The following is a 23,226-nucleotide window of genomic DNA, read 5'->3' as shown; positions in this document are numbered from 1 at the left end:
CTTGCATTATTAGTTTCAAAAATTATACATGCATTACCTAACGGAGATTCTCCGGGAAATTTCCAGCCAAAAGGTCAAAGGTTAAGGGTCAAAGAACAGGTTTCAATGCCCTCCTCCCCCCCAAAAAAAACAACAAAGCAACAAACAAAAACAAAAACAAAACAAAACAAAAACAAAATCTATTTTGTACTGTCATTACACTCTTTTTTCATACCTTGGAAATTACTCAAAGCATAAACTTATAAAAAGGTCCGTCAGAATTCAAGTAAAAATTCTCAATTCCCCAAATATGTGTACCGGCACTCTTAAAAAATTATAGCAAATCCAGTTCAAGGAAAGTGAACATTTAAGACATTTCTGACAAACCTGTCATTTCAATATTTTGCCAGTTATGTGAAACTGTCATGGATCACACATTGTGAAGACATTGTACTATACGCCTATTGGGAGAATCATGCATTATGGCGGAGGCATCAGTCGCTATAGCGACACTTCTAGTTGCTTTATATAGGTAGGAAATCCATACAACTGTGTGCTGACGTTGCATGAAAGACTGTTTACGCTGTTGGTTGCCATGCCATAGCCCTCCCCACATGTTGATGCTTGGATGGAGAGAGAGAGGGGGAGAGAGAGAGAGAGAGGGAGGGGGGGGGGGAAGAGAAGTGTACTTGTATAAATGGATAAATAATTATCAATATAATTGTAATAAACATAATTGATTGCAATGTACAATCTGATAGATATCACAGTCTCTCAAAGCATTATACAACACTTGATGACACATGGGTGGATTTTTTTTGTGTGTGCAGGAAATATAAATCAATACACACAAAAAAATGAACAGACATCCACACATGAACAACTTTAGATGAGCCTACAAAAAACAACAACATACAAAGTAAATCTTGAAAGTTTTTGCACAGCTAATTGTACACTACTACTTACAGTGGAAACTCAGTAGGGGCCTATAACAAGATCCTTGGGATCAAGAGCTATTCTTTATATCAGATATTTTTTTTATATCAGTATGTAGTAAATAAATAATACAAAACAAAGAAAATTAATTCATTGGCACTGGAGAAATTAGTTTGTCATATCAGGTATTTTGTTATACAGTGTTGTAGATCCCTTTATATCAAGTTTCCCCTACATGACAGTAGGCCTACTGATGATTAGTGCTACGTATACATTGTAGTGGTGTTCACATGGAGTCTGCATGAAGTGGCTGCTCAAGTGTGCAGAGCCAAGACTCAAGCAGTGTGAACTTGGTCATGGACTCGAGATATCAGACTTTTCATCCATAGTGAGAAAATCTAAATTCTCGTTCTCAAAGTCGCAGTTGCATAGTGGATAAGACTCCCGACTCCCGATTGGAGGACCGGAGTTCGAATCCCGCCCAGTGCTTACGTCATTGGACAAGATGCTTCTACCCACCATGTACATCTCGACTCACGTGTATAAATGGGTACCTGGCAACGCTAGGGTAATAATAATGGCAGGGCCCTCTGGTAGAGCAGTGGTAACACTGAAGAGGCTACCCTGGGTAAATAAGACCTTATTATTATACATTGTATGACAGGCTGAGCCGAGTGTATCAAAAGATGACTTCTATGGCAACGTTTGGAGATTATTTTGTCAGATACAGTACAAGCCCAAATTTGCATATTGTACCTTCCAATCTTGCTAAGATATTTTGAAGGATAGAATTTCATACAGAAATGCCATTTCAAAGCATATTATCAGCTTGGTCTATGTACTTGCCAACAATGGCAATGAAAATGAAATAAGATAAAATGTAATTTTGAATTATTGTATTTATTTCATGGGTATGGCGGGTTATTAACTGCCAAAAGATTATCTGCGGCTTTGAAATATACAATGTAGGTATATAGAGTGTTGCCACTATTGGTACTGGGGAATGCACCACTTAAGCTGTCACAGTACACTTCAGGGCTTTTTCAATCACATCTCCCAACCCCATATCCCATCCCCGTTTTCTCCCCCTCCCCCAATTTCTTCTAGAATATTTTGATGACGCCATAACATTATATTTCTTCAATGCAATCAGAAATTAAGATGACAGGAAAGCCGATGACTTGATGACTTGATGACTAGAGGAGATGGGAATGACCGAACAAAAATTTTAAGAGAGAGGATAATTTTCTTCAAAAATGCACAATCACCATGATAGACCCATGGTATATTTGAATTGTTTTCAAAAGTTAACATGCGAGGTTGATTTGTTTGGAATTTGATTTTTATGAATGTTCCTGTGTAGTGATGAAATAGAATACAAAGTTTAATGTCTATTGGAATAAAAATCCCTCACAGTAGTGGTCTCAGTCACCCTTTCTATGTGTAAAGAGTGCTCTTCATATTCATTCAGTGAGACTGAATTCTACCTTGTTCATGCTTGTAGAGAAGCACAAATATCACAAGTGTAGAAAAAGCAAAGAAAAGTAGTAAAAATCTCGACAAACACTCAATTGTAGACATCACTCTCTGGGGAGGCATGACAATGTACTTGGAAGCTCCTCCATACATATGTCTCAAGGCTATAATCGCACGCAAAGGACGTTCTTTACATCGGACTGAAAAAAAAAATGAAAGGCTGGCGAGTTATTTTTGCATTTCTAGTATTTTTTTTTTTTTTTTGCGTTTCTTCTTATAGAGCTTCAGTGGAACAAAAGAGAAGAAAATTAAATGTCGTCAGGTATTTCTGTTAGTGAAAGAAAAACACTAAAAACTTGTGAATATTAAGCTTTTTCATAACTGAAAGGAAGCAAAAATATAATTATTTTTCCAGTTGTCTTTACAAAATTGTCAAGTAATGTCATCAATTATCATTAAAAACATGAGTCATTATACATGTAAATAAAATGATCAAGTAATATGTCATTGTAGCTGGTATTAATTGTGACACTGATAAGGGTCAAAGTAATAGGCCTATTGATAACAACCAAAAATATAGCAATCATAATGATTGTTAGGATATTATCATATTAATACTATGGATATTAGTGATCTCACTGTGCTGAGAGGAGCTAATCAGGGTTTGTGTAGTCTAGGTTTCATCCATAATAGGCACACACATGCACACACACACATATATGTCTTTCAAAGGCTGGGGTTGCAGAGCATTTTCTCTTTTTTTTTTTTGGGGGGGGGGGGTTGTCAAAGGTTGTGCTTGTGGTAAGGTCAAGGGTCAACAGGAAAAATATCAGATCGGAACTCTTTAAAAGCCATGGGTTTTCTTGTGCTTCTTATGTTTTCCCAATTTTTCTTTTCCTAGAAGCCAAATGTGTGTGCGTGTGTGTGCGTGCGTGTGCGTGTGTGTGTGTGTGTGTGTGTGTGTGTGTGTGTGTGCGTGTGTGTGTGTGTGTGTGTGTGTGTGTGTGTGTGTGCGTGTGTGTGTGTGTGTGTGTGTGTGTGTGTGTGTGTGTTTGTGCATGTGCAGGCACATGTGGGGGGAGGGGGGACTGTACCCCAGCCCCCTGGTTCCACTGCACCTGTTTAAGAAATGTCTTTGTTTTAGTTGTGCTGACATACACATTGTACATTGTAAGATGTTATTTTTTTCACTTAATGGTTTTTCTTTCACCCACACATGAAAATGTATTCCAGGTGAGTTCATCACTGACAATGCTCTTGTGCAACACACTTTGAATGCAAGGTACATTGTGTATCTCCTATGTGAGAATCATGCAATCATGGCTGTCTCAACCACAAAGTGCAAGTCAGTTCTTGAACTTTTTCAACAAATCTGCAGTTCAACCAGCATGCTATTTTTTCCCATGGTAATATTTGCCCGGCAGTCAAATCTTATCTGCCCATAAAACTGCATTACTCTATAAGATTGTTTTGGTTTGTTTTTTTTTTTTTGCAACCCCCTTGGCATATACATCTACATTATAAAACTATAAGCCATGGAGATTGGTCTTAACGGGAAAAAGAAAAAAACCTGATATGGAATGTAAATACATGTGCATATAATATCAAACAGATATGTGTAGCAGAACAAGATATGGCAAGAGGCTTTAATGGAAAATATTACCAGGATAAGAGACTGCTGCTGATATGACCACACTGTCATCTACTTTCAATAATCTAACAGTATTTTCTTTTTCCTAAAAAACTACGTCCCCTTCCACTATGTGCTTGTCTCCTTTCTGCATACTTTCATGCACCACTGGCAAAATTGACAAGCCGCGAAAGCACAGTTCCACCTCAACGGCGTCCTGGGAATTTCCCTTCTTTCCTAGCAACCTGAAGTAATAGATTTACACTGACCTCGGAAGAATTCACAGTCTCAGATTTGAGATTTATTTTTTTTCTCCATTGATTTTTATTTCTCATATCACGAAGTACATATGAATGAAATACACACAATCATTTGAATGAAAAAATAAAACAGCAATCATGCAAACTGAAATAACTTTTTGGGAATGTACAATTGAACTAAGTTATGATGAAAATACCTGATAATTTTTGCACAAGTGTAATACTAAATTATCGTGATTAGGTAATGACATATTTTATACAAAAAAGTAAACAGATAACTTTGTTAATTGAATCTACATCTAAAAGCAAAGTGACAAGGACTTCCCTACCCACATGTCCCCAACACCGAGTCTTACTCATTCCATTACCCATTGGCATCTGCCATCCCTTCTTACCCTGTTACTGATCCCTAATATTCAAAAATACAGAGCAGGGGCAGAGCCAAAAATTCTGGGGGGAGGGGGGGGGGGGCAAAGTAGTTTATATTTCTGGTGCCACTTCCAGGTTTAATAGCTGACAAGCCAAAAAGAAAAATTATAAGGGGGGGGGGGGGGGGGTGGGCACATGCACCCAATGTGCATCCAGTGTGCCCCCCCCCCCCATTTGTTGTTTTTTTTCATTTTAAAAACAGAAAACAAAAGTTGGGGGGGGGGGGGGGGGGGACTGGGAGCTTGCCAGGAGCACCCCCTGGATCCGCCACTGCAGACATCCACCGGCCCATATACTGTAAAACAATATTTTCGTGGCATGAAATTTTTGCAAATTGGAGCCGACGGCCTTTTTCGCGGCATGAGATATTCGCGAGTTGCCTCTAACGTTCAATGCATATTGTGTAGACAATTTCCCGAATCTTGGCTTTCGCAAAATTTGCAACATTAAAATGCACGCAAACATTCGTTTAACAGTACCCTCACCCCAGGCTCTCATGCATCAATTTCTACCCTTCTCAATCTTCATTCCACAAGTTCAATGATGCACCCAAACACACACACATTGAGACAGATAAAGGATATCACATTTATTGGGAAGAAATATCAAGCATTTACTATTTTTTGTTTGTTTTTACATGAGAAAGGGAAAAACACTTCGCAATGGAATATAGAGGGTGGAGCGGATGAAACAAATTACACAGGGCCTACACGTAGTATTCACACATTCATATTTCAGGAAATGTGATCCCAACTTATTTCTTTTTAATGGTAATATCAGGATGCTAAGGAAAAAAGGTGTCACCTCTCTCTCTCTCTCTCACACATACATATAGGTGTACAGAGATTTGGGGATTGCTACAGTCTCTTGGGCAACACCCTCCCTGGTACTTGGGCCCCACCCTCACCCTAACAAACAAACAAAGCAAAATTTTCACTTCAGCTTACATGAGCCATTTGGCTCAGGTGTGCTAAAAATGAACACACTCAATATATCGAAGGTTTTTTATATTAATCTCATTCACAGTTGCACATTACCATTTGCAGATGAAACAAAACCCAGCTTTTGTGCCGCAAGTAGTTCTTAAGAATAGAAACAACCAGAGTAAAAAAAGTTAATCAGTATTTATCAAAGTTAAGTATATGTATTGTTAGATATATAAAATGTGAACAATAGCTACATATAATAAAATAGTTTCTAGACTTAACTGTCTTACAGGGAGTGAGAATAATAGTGATATCTTCTTATATTTTAGGCTTTATTATGAAATTGTTATATGGTAGGATGTTTTGTGATACAACTGACCTACACGTATGCGTCAAATGTGATAACTTGAACATTTTTAAAATCACTGTTCCCAATGGTAAACATACCTTTAATCTTTTACTGTAAGTCTGGGTTGTCTAGAAATATGATTTTTACATACCCATTGGCATCATTAATGGCAAATACAGTGTATAAGTTAATATCAAGCTTACAACATGTTACAGTGTTGTACCTGTACACTGCAAAGAAAGAGAGAATCGGTATAATTCACATTTCGGAATCTCATAGCTGCTTTGATACATCTACAAAGTTATTAATAGAATCAAAAACATAATTTTGACAGGGGGCTCCATTTTATCTATGTGAGAACTGATGAAGGCTTCACATTAAACTGCACAATACAAGATAATGTCTTTCATCAAAGTATGGTTCGAAGGAAAAAAAAAAACCTCTGGGTAAACGAAAGGAGAGAAACAGACAAGCATACAAAAGATCCACACACAAAAAAAGAATAAAAATTAATATCACAGAGTCATTGATCCCCAACATAAATCTGGACACACAAATATGCAATTATTGTAATGGTCAATGGAGTATAAGGCAAACTCACACATTGATATCACGTATCCCGACTTGTAAACAGACGGGAGCCAAGATGCGGAGGGAGTGATCCCCTCGCTGATTGACAGGGGGATTTAAGGGTTCCCCCGAGTCAAGCTGCCTGGTGGCCAGGCCGCCCCGGTAACCAATCACCTGCGTGGGGCTATTAGTTTTCCCCCTCAAGAGACAAGAAATTAAACGGCGTTGAAGTGATATTCCCCTAAATCCAGAGTGGTTTATATTTACTTGAAATCCTTGCTGGAAGTTTGTATGCTCTCTCCCTCTCTCTCTCTCTTCGTTCTCTCTCTCTCCCTCACTCCCCCCCCTTCTTCTCCGTTTCCTCTACTTGCTCCTTCTCTCTCTCTCCTCTCTCTCTATATATCTCACTTCATTTCTCTTTCCTTCTCTATCTCTTTCTCTCCTCTCTCACTTTGTACTATCCATTAGTTTATGGAAACCTTCTATTTTTAATGGGTTGAGAAATGACACTGAAGCTTTCAAAACTGCACCAAATCCCCCTCATAATTAAAGACGTCATTTGTACTGTACAACGAAAAGAGAATTCATTTTCTATGAATATCCTGACACGTGTTTGTCCATACAGCCTTACAGATTACCCCAGAAAGTACATGGTCACAAATATGGGCTCCTCAATGGAAAAGCCTGGCCTCCCCCACACCATCTATTTATTTGCTCTTATTTTGAGTCCTTTTCATGGAATTTAAAGAAAATGACCTATCAGAGAGGAGAAATCCACTTTAATGTCTGATGATGACACAAAGATGTCGCAAATACGCAGTGGACTTTGTCTGAAGTCAGTCAGAAGCCAAGGGTGGTGTCTCGGATGGAGAAGCTTGCTATAATAATTAATACCCTGGTATGATCAGTGCACAAGGTACCAGTGCTCGCTAACTTTCACAGGTGAACAAACCCCTGATTAGCCCAGAAAGTACACACAGTCCATTGATGGGCTCCTTCATGGAAAGTCTGGCCTCTTAAACACCATCTTATTATTTTTCATGCCCTTTTCTGTAGAATTAAAGAAAAAAATGATTCATCAGTAAGCAGAAATCCACTCTTTGTACAGCAACAGGGTCGAACCCACAAATTCTGTAAAGGGGAGGCCCCTTGGGGGGGGGGGGAGGCATGTGCCCCCCATTTTTTTCTTTTTATTTCTTTTCTTTTTAACAAAAAATAAAGAGGAGGCGCATGGGGTGCGTGCCCCCCTCTGGATCCACCACTGAGCAATGATAGAAAGTCTTTCATGACATACTGTTTCTAGCACATATGGTACCAATGCAGCAAACATTCTTGCTGAATGCTTTGTGACCAAATACATGTACTAGTAGCATTGCCCGTGCTGTCTTTGCCTATACATGTAGGTACAGACACGGTCTGTAGACTATCAATTACATGGAGAGCTTATATGTACCTAAGATATCTGCATGTACAGATAATGTAAATGACATAATAAGTTAAACACACCACACATGACAAAATTTATACTGGGGACTTTTACTCTTTATTGCACCAGTGAGGAAGCATTACATAAACTAAAGCATAAGCAAGCAATAATGTTGCAAATCTTAATGATCACTTTTGTTTAACTGCACTGTGGTTTGATGCTAAAACAAAAAACAAAAACAAAACAAAAAAAATCATAACATACAAACTGAGGATCAAGTCTTTTTTGTTCATGCAACATTAGCAAGAAAAAAAAATCTTCCTAAAAAAAGCAAAGAAACTCTGGTGATAGTACAAGTTGTACTATGTTCAATGCAGATTTTGTTCAATATGCATCAAATTGGATAAAACTTTAGATTACTTTATATTCCAAAGTGGGTATTTAAAATGAGCATAAAAAAAAAATCAATTTTGCTGGGTCTAGAGTGTACTTGTATCACTTACTTGTATAAACTGACTAGACTTTCCCCCAGAGAAATGTATGTGCCATGTTAGATGCCCTATGTTGCAAAGAGAGAATGACTAATGACAAGAACTCAAGTAAAAACACAACAACAACAACATATAATAGACAATGTAAAAAACAACAAACTCTATACATAATAGTTGCATGAGTGTTGTATTATCTATACTGTAAGCTTTTGTGGAAAAAAACAACGCTTTCTAAGGGCTCTGCTTGGAAGTTTGAAATGATCAGTTTTTGCCTCATTCATTGTCCTAGAAACTGTAGTCATTGTAACTGTGACTACAATGCACAGACTTTAGAGTTACAAAATGACTGAAATAATCCCCCCCCCCCCCAAAAAAAAAAAAAAAAAAAAAAAAAAGAGAGAAAAAAAAGTGAAGGCTACAATGCTTGCAAATAGTAACAGTATCCATTCTGGTCTATGTTTCCATATCATAGGAGACAGGACAATTACTACAAATGCTGCAAACCTTCCTGACACTTTTTCTACAGTTTGCTATTTTGAATTGAAGGTATCCTTGTAATCTACCCAAATATGGCTAAATGAGAAGAGTAAAATGAAGATTGAAAGGACTTCTTTTGCCAGCTTATAGAAATGTCTTATGAAATCTGATTCCTTTTCTTCTTCCCCTATAGATGGGCAACATGTCTCAAACCTTATGCGAACATTCACTGTAACCTTTGGATTTTATTTGTTCACCCTCTCTCCACTTCACAAATTCAAGGAAGGCCACGACTTGTATGGTTTTACAAAAAACCAAAACACACAAAAAAAAAACCTTAAACTTTTCAAAATATCAACCACCAGGGAGATTACATCCCAAAAAACAAGATATATGGTATGCGTAGACCGTATGAAGCCTAAATACCTGGATATGTCAAGGATGAACAACAGTCTTATTTTAGCCATGTTTATCACAAAGTAAGGTCAAACCGGAAAAGCGTCTGTGCTTTATCTGATATTTGACTGATTCTTGCAATTCTCTTCTATGCCACCATTTTCTTTTAGATTTTTTTTTCTTTTGTGTTTAGGATTATAAGAACATTATCTAGTGACAGTTATATCACAACTCTGTCTTTAAGAGTATAAGAACATTATCTAGCAACAGTTATATCACAACTCTCTATTTTTTTTGTTCAAACTGATAGATAATACGCTGATTGTTTGTTCAACCGGAAACTAGTAGATGAAGAAGCAACAACTTGCAACTGTTTCACAGCAGGCAAACATACATAAAAGTTGATAAAAACACATTTCATATGTAAGGATATTACAGTCTCATACCTCTTTTTAAGGAACAAGAAGATTCTGATGAAACATTAACTGGTTTAATATGCACACAGGTAGGGTTGAGAAGCCTGTCCCTTCTGTGGACATCTTTCCACCATCCATAAAATACTACTGTACAGCTACTGTAAAAGTGGACATTTTCGTGATTCAGTGTTGAAATTGTTACAAATTTTGTGAAACACAAAACCAGTGTAAAAATAAAAGCATGCAAATATTTTTGCTTGCCATGTGTTCCAGTAGTTAATGTCTTGATTCTGCAGAATTAAACACACAGAACTCTTCTTACCCAGCCGAGTGTGAATTAGTTGCGCAAAAACATCCACTTTTACAGTAGTTCATACAGCTTGTATGATAAGAAAATGTCTCAAATTTTTGCAGCATTCAACTGGTGTGCCACTCTTTGAGGAGGGTCTCCTTCAGATACTCGTTTGTAACACTATAGAAGAAACTGATGTAAGTTCCCATTTATCTAGGCATCACTCAATTAAATAACAAAAATCAAATCATAGTGTATGGACTTTAACTGTTTAACTCCCAAGAAAAAAACAATCAGATGAGCTGATGGAGCAACTAGGATCAGAAATGAAACTATTCTTGGAATTAAACAGTAAGTCCTGATGCAGTCATTTGATTTCTGCTTCTCGATCATGGAAGAAAGTTCTCAGGAATAAATAGGTATGAAATTAGGACTCCGAAAATTGATATAATATATGCATAGAATAGTTTTTTACACACAAAAATAAAGGGAAAATGCATATCTTGATTTCTCTTGATCTCCGCACGACACATAACAACTCTAATATTTTACTACACTAGGTGCCATTAATAGTGCTTTACCCACAAAATAATTACATCACATGAGCTATTAAACATAACCATGTTTGAAGTCACATTGTTGCATCATGACCGGATACACATGGTAGCTGACACAGGAGACTCTCACTGTAGCATGACAGGGAGATGACTGGGTGAACATACGATTATACAAACAGCTCTGCATTATAACAAGGGGAGTGAACTTTACAGCCGGAACTTCACTGCACTTTCATGCAATATATGCAATGGGACACCGGGCAGTCATGGAATTGTCCATGCAAAGGCAGATTTCTATGTTTCCCTCACATAACAGTGTCATGTGATGCTCCTGAACTTCCATAATGCACCATGTATTGTACTCTGGTGTCACTGTTTGGTAAGTGGTATCAACTGGAAGTAATCTAATGCCACGTCAAAGACAGTCTTGCAGAAGGGGCCAAGTTATACAGTTCCCTGAATTACTGACAAATAAACCGTCTCCATGGTTACCGTCTCCATACGGATGTTTCCTGGTAAGAGAAAACATACAGTGTACCTAGCATTTTAATGGAAAGAGTCCGTGCTGGCCCTTTTTCATTAAGCACTGACTGATATGGTCTCACAGCTTGAAAATACGTTCAGGAGCTCAAGGGCAAGATACAGCATCGTGGCAACCGTATCCATGGCATATCGTGATGGCAGCTTGCTGGATTGTCCTCCATTTCTCTGGTCTCACTCCCTCCCTGCTGCTTCTCAAGAGGAGGAGCTGGTGGAGCTCTCAGGATCTGTCAGGGGGTCGTCATAGAGCCCCTGCCGCACCCCGTCACTGAGAATATCTGGGAGGCCGGCATCCGTGGGGGATGGCAAAAGGAACGGGTCTGACTCAAACACCATCACGGGCTGATGACTGCCAAGAAAAAAATACGGATTACATCTTAATTTCTAGCTGATGATGGAAAGATCTATAGCACACTTTCTCTCTCTCTCTCTCTCTCTCTCTCTCCCTTTCCCTCTCACCTTACTTTCAGATTTCTAATTTTGTAATTCATTGCATCTACCGGTACATCTAAATGCCATCCTTCAAACTTCTTATTTTTCAAAGTACTGTTGTAGATCAGTCACTTTTGGTGATATACTTATGATCTGTGCCACTGCTACATCTAGAAGCATGTATTATGACACTAGCAACTTCATACTCTAGTTTAAATACCACAATGTTACCTTGGATACAACTAATGAGCAAAGAGCATTGAAGTCACTGTCCTGGTATCTGCAAATACTGCAACATACAGTTGTACATGCATGTATGTACACTAATTACAATCCTCCTGATAGGTTACTTGATCTTTTCATCCCATGGTCATCCCTGAGGTTTTGCTCTGAACTTTGTTCCATAATCATCTATTTTCAATTCTTAAGGGGGAGGGAAGCAAAAGTGAATATCAAACACCAAAATATATGGCTTCACTGGTTTTTCATTGGATTTTTTCCATAATCACTGGGGAATGGTATGTCATAAGAGCTAATTTCTATCAACTATCATGCACAATATAATACATAACTAGATATATCGCTACGGCGACTGATATGCCTCCGCCATAATGCATGGTTCTCCTAATAGGTCTATAGTACAATGTCTTGACAATGTGTGATGACAGTTTCAAACAATTGGCAAAATATTAAAATGACAGGTTTGACACAAATGTGCTGAATGTTCACTTTCCTAGAACTAGGTTCAATTGGATGAATGATTAAAATGTCAGAGTGCAGGTATTTGGGGAACTGATGATTTTTACTTGACTTTTGACCCTTTTATAAGTTTATGCAGTGAGTAAGTTTTCAAGGTATTGAGAAAAAGTATAATTTCAGTATCAAATGGGAAAATAGCATTATCTAAACCTGGCCTTTGACCTTTGACCTCACAGTTCCAAAGAGAATCACTGTTAGGTTGAACATGCATAAATATGTAAGTTTCATGATGATACCTATAAGTGAGTTACTTTTGAGATATGGAGGAAAAAGTGCAATTCAGCACTTTCACTTGACCTTTGACCTTTTGACCTTTGACCTTTTGGCAAGAAACTTCCCACAGAATATATATTGGGTAATACATGTATACATCAAATTAAAAAAAACAAAAAACCTTCATTCATTGCATAAATATAAGGAAAGTAGTGATATTTTGAGGAGTTGACCTTGACCTTTGACCCCTGACCTTTGACCCATGACCCCCAACTTCCCTAGATAATCACTGCCCATCGGTACAAGCATATATACTAAGTTCCATGAAGATACCTTGAACCATTTGCGAGATATGGAGAAAAACATGAAATTTCAATTTTTTTTTTCACAAAATAACCTGTGACCTTTGACCTTTGACCCTGTGACCCTAAAATCCACACAAAGTATTATCCCCCAAGGATATACCCTCATACCAAGTTTGATGTAAAACCACCACACGGTTCTTGAGATATCGACAAAAACAAAACGGGACGGACGGACGTACGGACGTACGGACGTACGGACGTACGGACGGACGGACGTACGGACGGACGGACGGACGGACGGACGGACGACCCGAAAACATAATGCCTCCGGCCACTTCGAAAATTTGTAAGGCATACCACGGTTTCCTTTCATCTGCTACAGCCAGAAAGTTGACTATGCTCAGTTTACATATGAGTACTATAGAAAACTTGTTCTCATGTAAATTGAAATACTGCAACTTGGCAGCCAGAATGCCTCATACAAGCACACTGAAAATCTTGTTTGATAAATAAGAGGTATAAAGTTAAATGTCAAGCATCTACAGTAGAATCTACTATTTAAAATGTCTCCTGGCCAATTCAAATGCTTAAACTGGCATTAAAAAAGTGTGAAAGAAGGAAGACAAAAGCAAACTACGCTGCAAGCAGAGATCAGAAGAGTTTAGATTACAATACACAGAGAAACTGCTAAATATTCATTAAAATTTTGGTTAATACAGCAGGTATAACATTCACATAAAGATAATACAGGTGAACACCGTTCCTATAACGAGATACTCAGAACAAGAATTTTCTCATATTTTAAGGAAATCTTGTTAAACGGCTGCCCACAGGTTGCCACAAAAATACACACATGTAGTACTACAAACAGTCAACACACAGTAAGTCCCACTTGCAGGCGAGAACTGCCTTATCAGTGTAAGCTTGTGTCAAATATAAATAAAATCTGGGATGGGAAAATCTTGCAATGATGAAATTCCATGGTATGTGTCATGTTTGTTATCATGGTGTTCACCAATATAAATTTCATTAATGACTAAGTCACTGAAATGCTGTTAGTACATTTTCAAAAGCAACATTGAACACATTTTTTAGTAAACAGGTCATCAATCATTTCAGCCTGTAACTCAGCATGTCAACATAAACCAAATCTCATTATCAGGGAAGGCTGACACACTACAGATAGATGACTAAAAGACATTACCCGTGTACTTTAAGTAAAACACACAAGTTATGAATTGAAGATTAATGTGCCTTATACATGAAAGCAAAAGAAGTTTTGATACACACTGTAAAGTAAACTATCCACTCTCCAACTTCAACTGCCACTGTGTGGTGTTTCAAAAATAAGATGAATAACATTGAACTCTGTAAAGCTCTGCGTGGATGGATGGGGAGCACATAGTGTTCTGGGAAGCATGAAAACCTTTCCCCCAACATCCGTGAATTTCATTCCTTGAACACTTGAGTGACAAAGGCAACGTCCAATCATGACAAACGGTAAGACATGAAGATGGAAACATCTTGGTGTTGTGCGTGAAAGGCAAGGCTGAAGAAATCTTTGCAGGGGTGGATGGCACTGATGGCAATACAGTGTACCAACAATGTGATGATCATATTAAAGGATGAAAAGTAATACAAACAACAAAACAACTACTGTTACAAAATCTAATACTACACCAGTTGTACTTCTTTTAATACTGATGTTACACTGCACTAGCACTCTAGTAATATTGCCCCTTGGTTTTACTACTAGTACTACAACTGCTACACATATGTATATGCGTGTACCTATACTATCACTTCTTTTATCTTGTACTACCAGTACCACTTCTCATACTTATTATTGCTTACTGCTGCTTGTACTACAATGTACTTTAATACTACTACTGTACTACTACTACATGTACTACTACTAACTACTACTACTACTGCTACTACTACTACTACTACTACTACTACTACTACTACTACTACTACTACTACCAACTTGCACTTCTACTAATATTGAAGACACTGGATCATTATGCACAGAAGTTTATGTGGACCTTGCTGAGAACATCTTTCAACACATGTATGTGTTTGGCTTATTGGTAATAATTAATATCTGGTAATATTCAGTCCCAGGTAAGACTCCAGAATTGTAGAGCATACTTCTGCATACATGTATAATGTAGATGAACATTTCCTTCTTTCTTTATTCATTTTATTTTATTTTATTTTTATTTTTTTTGGTGGGGGGGGGGGGGGAGGAGGGAAGGGGGAAGAGAAATGTTCATGCTTCTCAGGTTGGGATGTCAATCTTCTGCTGATTCAAGACCTAAAGACAATCCACCAACTCAGGCTTGACATTCTTATCAAGATTCCAGAGGAAAAATGAATTCATTAAAGACAAGTGCAACAAAAATATATAAGATATATAAGAGGGATTGAGAGATAGTATAATTTGGCAAAACAGGAAAACACCACAGCACTCAATTCGCAGAACTTAATTGCATCTTTCCATGTGACTGATATGATTACCAAACAACATTGCAGGGAAATATGCAAGGGAAAGGTGCATTTGAATGTCTTTTGTTATCAAATCAGATTAGCACTTGAGCAGTGATTGACAGGTAATGTCTCTTGCAGAATCTTGGTTTGGAAGTTTGTTTGTTTCTTTGTTTGTTGTTGTTGTTGTTGTGGTGGTTTTTTTTTGGGGGGGGGGGTGGGGAGATATCTAAGTAGTCTGAAGAAAAGAAGAATGAAAAAATTGTTAATGGCACATATTCAGATATTCTCTTGACCACATAAACTAGAAATGTCGCTACAGCGACTGGTTATACCCCCGCCAAACAACATTTCATAAGCTTTGGTCAAAACAACATTTCATAAGCTTTGGTCAAAAAACTGAGGAAGTAGTTAAATCCGCAAGATCTTTCCTTGATCTTCTGCCATTAATATGCCGTTACCATGGCAACATACTTTCGGGTACTGTCGAAAAATGCATCTTGCACATCTACAACCAAAGGCACACATCTGTACCCAGTTTCATGGAAATTGGGCAAAAACTGAGGAAGTAGTTTGCAACACAACATTTTCCATCATTTTGGCTCATAATATGTGAGCTGTTACCATGGCAACATACTTTTTGTCACTGTCAAGAAATGTGTCATGCTGACCTATATCCTAAGACAAACATTCAATATGAATTCCATGAGAATTGGAAGAACACTGATGAAGCAGTTTTGTCATGAAGCATTTTGCCCTATATTTTACCAATAACATGCCGTTACCATGGCAACGCACTTTTTGCCACTGCGGAAATATGTGTCTTGCACATTAACATATTCAGATGAACATCTGTACCTAATTTCATAAAAATTGATCAAAAACTGTGGGAGGAGTTCGCGACGCAAGATTTGTACCCATTTTTGCCCATAATATGCCGTTACCATGGCAATGTACTTTTGGGTACTGTCAAAAAATACGTCTTGCACATCTACAACCCAAGGCACACATCTGTGCCAAGTTTTATGGGAATCGGTTGAAAACTGAGGAAGTAGTTCGCGACGCAAGATTTGCAACGGACCGACCGACCGCCCGACCGCCCGACCGTCCGCTGATTCCTACAGTGCTGATCACGTTAAACTTACCTACGCGTTACCCCAAAAACGCGTCGGTACGTGTACTTCCGCGTTGCGTTTCGCCATACGCGATCGCAACGCGTACACATTGTACAGCAAAATATTCCCTTCCCTTTCACTATTGTGGAATAGCGCCATCTCGCGGGCAACATTTCATTATCTGTACTTGTGTTCGCGCCCGCGCTCCCACCGCAATGCGATCCATATCGGGCCGCGCCATGATATTGACTCAAAGTGAAAGAGCTTTATAACTGACTGTGAATTGAAGAAAAAGAAGAAAACATGTGTGCTTTTATAGCTTTTATGTGTCACTGAGAAGGGGTGATGTATTCAAAAATGAATAAACACGTATTTTCGGCGTTGACTTGCTCATTTTTACCTGTCGGTACTGAATATTGCTTTAGCTTGAGTTTCATTTTTATGGCATGCTTGCTCTTCATGTTGATGTTTCTTTCATTCCTTGATGGTTGGTGTTGTTGTTTTTTTTTCTGTGAGGTGACCTACTAAGTATCTTGTTTTAGTGTACGGGCTGAAATTTTCGCGGTGGATTTATTTTCGCGAATTCCGCGAATTTCGCGAATCGCCTTTGAACCGCGAAAATAACAACACGCGAAAATAACAACGCGCGAATAACTAAGTTTAGTTTACTTAGGCCCTCGCAACCGCGAAATTAATAACACGCGAAAACGTCCCCCCAAATAGCAATTTGCAAAAATATCTGTACGCGAAAATTTCAGCTCGTACAGCAATTCCTATCGTTCCGAACGCATACAATCGCGTTAAATCACAAAAAAAAAAAACGTAATGAATAAACACGTATTTTCGGCACTGGCTTGCTCATTTTTGCCTGTCGGTGCTGAATTTCGTTAGCTTGATTTTCTTTTTCATGGCAAGCTTGTTCTTCATGTTGATGTCTCTTTCATTCCTTGGGGGTTGGTGTTTTGTTTTTGTTTTTTCGTGTGAGGTGACCTATTTTGTTTTAATTCTTATCGTTCCGAACGCATAAAACCGCGTTAAATTAAGAAAAAAAAAAAACACGTAATGAATAAACACGTTTTCACGGCGCTGCCTTGCTCAGAGTCATTTTTGCCTGTCGATGCTGAATTTCTTCAGCTTTAGTTTCATCTTTATGGCATTCTTGTTCTTCATGTTGATGTCTATTTCATTCCTTGGGGATTCGTGTTTTGTTTTTTAATTCTTATCGTTCCGAACGCATACAACCGCGTTAAATCACAAAAACGTAACGAACAAACACGTTTTCACGGCGCTGACTTGCCCTTCTTTTGCCTGTCGGTGCTGAATTTCTTTAGCTTGAGTTTCATTTTTATGGTATGCTTGTTCTTCATGTTGATGTTTCTTTCATTCCTTTGGGGTTGTCGATTTTCTTTTTCTTTTTTTTTCGTGTGAGGCGACCCATTTTGTTTTAATTCCGCCTGTCGTTCCGAACGCATACAACCGCGTTAAATCACAAAAACGTAATGAATAAACACGTTTTCACGGCGCTGCCTTGCTCAGAGTCATTTTGCCTGTCGGTGCTGAATTTCTTCAGCTTGAGTTTCATTTTTATGGTATGCTTGTTCTTCATGTTGATGTTTCTTTCATTCCTTGGGGGTTGATGATTTTTTTATTTTATTTTTTCGTGTGAGTTGACCTATTTTGTTTTAATTCTTATCGTTCCGAACGCATACAACCGCGTTAAATCACAAAAACGTAACGAACAAACACGTTTTCACGGCGCTGACTTGCCATTCTTTTGCCTGTCGGTGCTGAATTTCTTTAGCTTGAGTTTCATTTTTATGGTATGCTTGTTCTTCATGTTGATGTCTATTTCATTCCTTGGGGATTCGTGTTTTGTTTTTTAATTCTTATCGTTCCGAACGCATACAACCGCGTTAAATCACAAAAACGTAACGAACAAACACGTTTTCACGGCGCTGACTTGCCCTTCTTTTGCCTGTCGGTGCTGAATTTCTTTAGCTTGAGTTTCATTTTTATGGTATGCTTGTTCTTCATGTTGATGTTTCTTTCATTCCTTTGGGGTTGTCGATTTTCTTTTTCTTTTTTTTTTCGTGTGAGGCGACCCATTTTGTTTTAATTCCGCCTGTCGTTCCGAACGCATACAACCGCGTTAAATCACAAAAACGTAATGAATAAACACGTTTTCACGGCGCTGCCTTGCTCAGAGTCATTTTGCCTGTCGGTGCTGAATTTCTTCAGCTTGAGTTTCATTTTTATGGTATGCTTGTTCTTCATGTTGATGTTTCTTTCATTCCTTGGGGGTTGATGATTTTTTTTTTTTCGTGTGAGTTGACCTATTTTGTTTTAATTCTTATCGTTCCGAACGCATACAACCGCGTTAAATCACAAAAACGTAACGAACAAACACGTTTTCACGGCGCTGACTTGCCATTCTTTTGCCTGTCGGTGCTGAATTTCTTTAGCTTGAGTTTCATTTTTATGGTATGCTTGTTCTTCATGTTGATTTTTCTTTCATTCCTTTGGGGTTGGTGATTTTTTTTTCCGTGTGAGGTGACATCTTTTGTTTTAATTCCTACTCGTTCCGAACGCATACAACCACGTTAAATAAATAAAAAAAAAAACGAACAAACAACATAATGAATAAACACGTATTTTCGGCGTTGACTTGCTCATTTTTACTTGTCGGTGCTGAATTTCTTCAGCTTGAGTTTCATTTTTATGGCATGCTTGTTCTTCATGTTGATGTTTCTTTCATTCCATGGAGGTTGGTGATTCTTTTTGTTGTTTGTGTGAGGTGACCTACATGTATTTTGTTTGAATTCTTATCGTTCCAAACGCATATACAACCGCGTAAAATCACACACAAAAAAACAAAACACGTAATGAATAAACACGTATTTTTGGCGTTGACTTGCTCATTTTTACATGTCGGTGCTGAATTTCTTTAGCTTAAGTTTCATTTTTATGGCATGCTAATTCTACATGTTGATGTTTCTTTCATTCCTTGAGGGTTTGTGATTTTTGTGTGTGTGTGTGTGTAAGGTGACCTTTTTTGTTTTAATCTCTATCATTCCGAACGCATACAACCGCGTTAAATCACAAAAACGTAACGAACTTTACACGTTTCCACGGCGCTGACTTGCCCTTCTTTTGCCTGTCAGTGCTGAATTTCTTCAGCTTGAGTTTCATTTTTATGGCATGCTTGTTCTTCATGTTGATGTTTCTTTCATTCCTCGGGGGTTGGTGATTTTTTTTTTTTTCGTGTGTGTGTGTGTGTGTGTGTGTGTGTGTGTGTTAATTAGGTGATCTACCAATACTAGTATTTAGTTTTAATTTCTATTGTTCCGGACGCTATGTCCAGAGCGTCTATACACATTGGAACTCGGAGACTTTTTGTAGCAGAATACTAACCAAGTATCCGATGCGCGTACCGAAGTTTGGATACGAAATCGCGGTAGAGTGCATTCTTCTTCACAAATTTTCACCACAGCCAGTTCTACAAAATGTACGCATCTTAACACGTAACGCTATATCATGAATATCATGGAGTATGTTTATATGACAGAAATAAATCGAAGTGATAACATTAGAGTACACGAAATATGTTCAGTTTCGGGAAATAAAATAAGATTTACTTTCTGAGATTGCATCATCGAAGGATTAATCGTGACAAAGCTTTTTATTCCCTTTCGACAAAATAAATGCAGGAGACTAAAGCTGTGATTGTTGTTTTATGAACTGTGTACTAGTATTGGCATTCGGTGCTTGTGCAGCAGTGAAACAAAAATTTTATTCCAACCCATTTGTTTACACATCTTTGCCATATGCCACACGCAATTTATCGAAGCGTCCACATCGTCCTCTGATAGCGGAAATGGGCTCCGGGACATTCCATTCAATGACGGGGTTTTTATTTTGCAACGTTGTCAACTAACTCTCGTGTAAGCAAGTTCTTGCTACGGCTAATCTATTCTATGATGCATCATAATCTATTTATGCTTAGATAACCTAAATTTGCAGAGACATATAAAAAGATTTGACATTCAATCGTGATACGTTTAACTACTCATTCACCCTGTACTGTAATCCGCATGAGATTGTCTGCTCCGCACGTGTTTTCGCTATAACTAAAAGTTCGATCGCGATGGTACGCTGTGTGTGTGTACCATGTACCATAGAGCTGTATTACCGATTCTCTACGGTGTGTACTGACTGTGAAGGGTGTACGTAGTATACTGTATGTACGGCGCAGCACGTGACTTTTAATGGTACCAAGGCACAAACAAATTGGACATACGAAGTCGTACATTCAAGAGCTAAAACAAACAAATGGCGAAATCGAACTCCACCACTGAAATGGTATTGACACTTTAATGTAATGAGTATATTCCACGCTCATGTTTGACCGAGTTTTGAGAAGAAATTCTATACTTTGTAAGTTTTCCTCGCATGAGATAAGGAATGTGATCGGTGAGATAGCTACCCATACAACAGTAGTGTGTATGTGTACTGCACGCATGAAGAACGGTCCCTTACCCTATAATATCCCATACATACCAAAGAGTACTGCAGTATACCAAAATGAGGCAAGAACGTTAGGAATGCACCATGGTGTGCTGCAGATTCTTGGGCGAAATTTGCCTTTATTAAAGCCCTTCTGGTATTTAATATTTTATATTCTATATTTCATATTTAATTCTTATTCTTCATAAAATCACAAATAAAACTACTTCATACATTTACAATATATTTTGTGTTTCTTTTTTTTTCAGTCTAAGAAATCTGGTTTCGGATTAAAAAAAAATAATATGTACAGTTCTTGACTCAAGTCTAAATTCCATGCACCTTCTTGCAGTTACCCATGGATAAGATGCATTTACGTAATCAGCTGTTACGGAGTTGTTATATAGGCCTACGGTACTACGGTACCTACAGCCCCTGCATGTTAGACTGTAATTGTGACTGTCATTTTATCGGTGGCGTTTATGATTTTATAATCTTACCCGTTCAAAAAAAAAAAAAAAAAGAAGAGGCAAATTCGAACATTATGGAATGGAGTAAGTTTTTGTCAGAATTCCTTATCAATATCAATTGTTTCCATGACAGTTTTCAGATTTCACTTGCTTCATTATCAAAGCTGTTGTACATCTTGGTTGCTTCATAAGAAATCACCTTTGATTTATGATTTTACAAACGAATTTTCATCGTTCACCTATTTTTTCTTAATTTCATGTTATAATATTTCACGATGGTATGTGCATGCAGGGCTGCCAACTCTCACTCATTTTGGTCCTTTCTCACTCTATAACTTTATTTCATTTGCATCTCACTCATTTTGACTCCTGTCCTAAATTATAGCATTGGCCTATGGGAGTCCCACTCTCAACTAGTTTCCAATGTTGGCAGCCCTGTATGTGTTGTCTTCCCATGGCAAGATATGGCTTTTTTTTTTCATCCAGGCTCAAAGAAGAAACCGACAGGAAGGAAATGAAAAAGGATAGAATGAAACACCAGCTCAGCAGGCTCTTTTTATCGATATGACACAAATAGTGAACGTACGTAGCTGCATTAGAAATTCGATAAAGTTCTGAATAGTGTGATATTAGTGGAAAAATGAGCAACAAATTTGGGGGATTCCATCGGTTCGAGATCAAGAACTAAATAGAAACTAAGTACATTACAGCAGTCTGGACTTGATGCAAACCTACTGTCTAGCTATGATTATAGTATTATGGTCTATAGACTCTATCTAACGTTAGATAATTCTCTAACATAAAGATGTAATGAACTGAGAACACGTGGATCATTGACGTGCGTGACATCGAAGATCCTATGTTACGATCTGTATTAGACTAGTTGTGCGTTGACCTCTAAGCTAGCTGGATATGAGCACGGATGATGAGCCGCAACCACAAAAGTGGCCGCAACACACAGACACATACACATACTGCGTTCATCTGCAGCACACTGGGCATTTTGCCTGAAATGGTAATGGTATGGTAGGAGACTCTGCTGTTTTGGTAGGGGTAGGTGCGCGCGCTACCTATCACGCCTACATAATCATACGGTGTATGTACACACACCATAGAGCTAGCTGTACGTATAATACAGTACACACACGTCACACTTGCTTTTCCCCCCACGATGAGATGAGCGAGCATGCTGCATGCTGCTAGCTAGCATGCTGCATGAAAACTGGCGGGTAGCTCGCGGCGCGGTACGGTACGCAACAGTTACTTTGTATAGCGTGTTAGGCTATGTCGCCGGTAATGTACATGAACAACAGCAGGTCTACTACATACTGGTACTCGTATACTACAATGTAGTAGTACGTCGGTGTCCAAGACTGCATGCATTGTAACCAAAGTCACTGGCGAAAATCTCTTTGATTGTAACGTTTATAACCGACACCCCATTACTACCAAGCTATAAATAGATCAAAGAGATTTTTGTCCTCCCCACCACTGCAGTGTAGCATTGGGGGTACCACCTATCGTCACCCTAAGGATCTGTAGCTTGTTTATTCTAAAAATTAATATAACACAAATTCGCCTAATTCGTACCTCAAATATGCCATAAATAGTGCAGTTTTGAATGTCGTGACCGTCTCGTTGATTATGAATCTCCGTTTTAAAATAGCGCAATTTTAGTGCGTGCGTTCCGTTTTCTTAGCGCAGCTTAAAAGGGTACCTAGCGATCGGCACCACTGTACCCCCTCCCCTCCATAGGTAATACTCAGTACACGTGAATTTCACAGCCATG

At 38.3% G+C, this 23,226-nt stretch overlaps 1 protein-coding gene across 3 annotated transcripts in view; it reads right to left on the bottom strand.

Annotated features, from left to right (window-relative positions):
* Positions 1-9,990: 9,990 nt before the first annotated feature.
* The window catches only part of LOC139729224 (sorting nexin-24-like), a 55,756-nt gene continuing 42,520 nt past the window's right edge, over positions 9,991-23,226 (bottom strand). For all 3 annotated transcript variants that reach the window (XM_071640155.1, XM_071640157.1, XM_071640156.1), the window contains one exon: positions 9,991-11,499. In XM_071640155.1, coding sequence (XP_071496256.1) covers positions 11,346-11,499 — 154 coding nt within the window. In that variant the 3' untranslated portion in view covers positions 9,991-11,345. The remainder of the gene's footprint in view (positions 11,500-23,226) is intronic.

Source organism: Diadema antillarum, unplaced genomic scaffold (genome assembly GCF_040938485.1).
Source record: "Diadema antillarum isolate AM-2024a unplaced genomic scaffold, OU_Dant_1.0 seq00000226_RagTag, whole genome shotgun sequence".
Taxonomy (NCBI): Eukaryota; Metazoa; Echinodermata; class Echinoidea; order Diadematoida; family Diadematidae; genus Diadema; species Diadema antillarum.
This window is presented reverse-complemented; position numbering and strand designations above follow the sequence as displayed.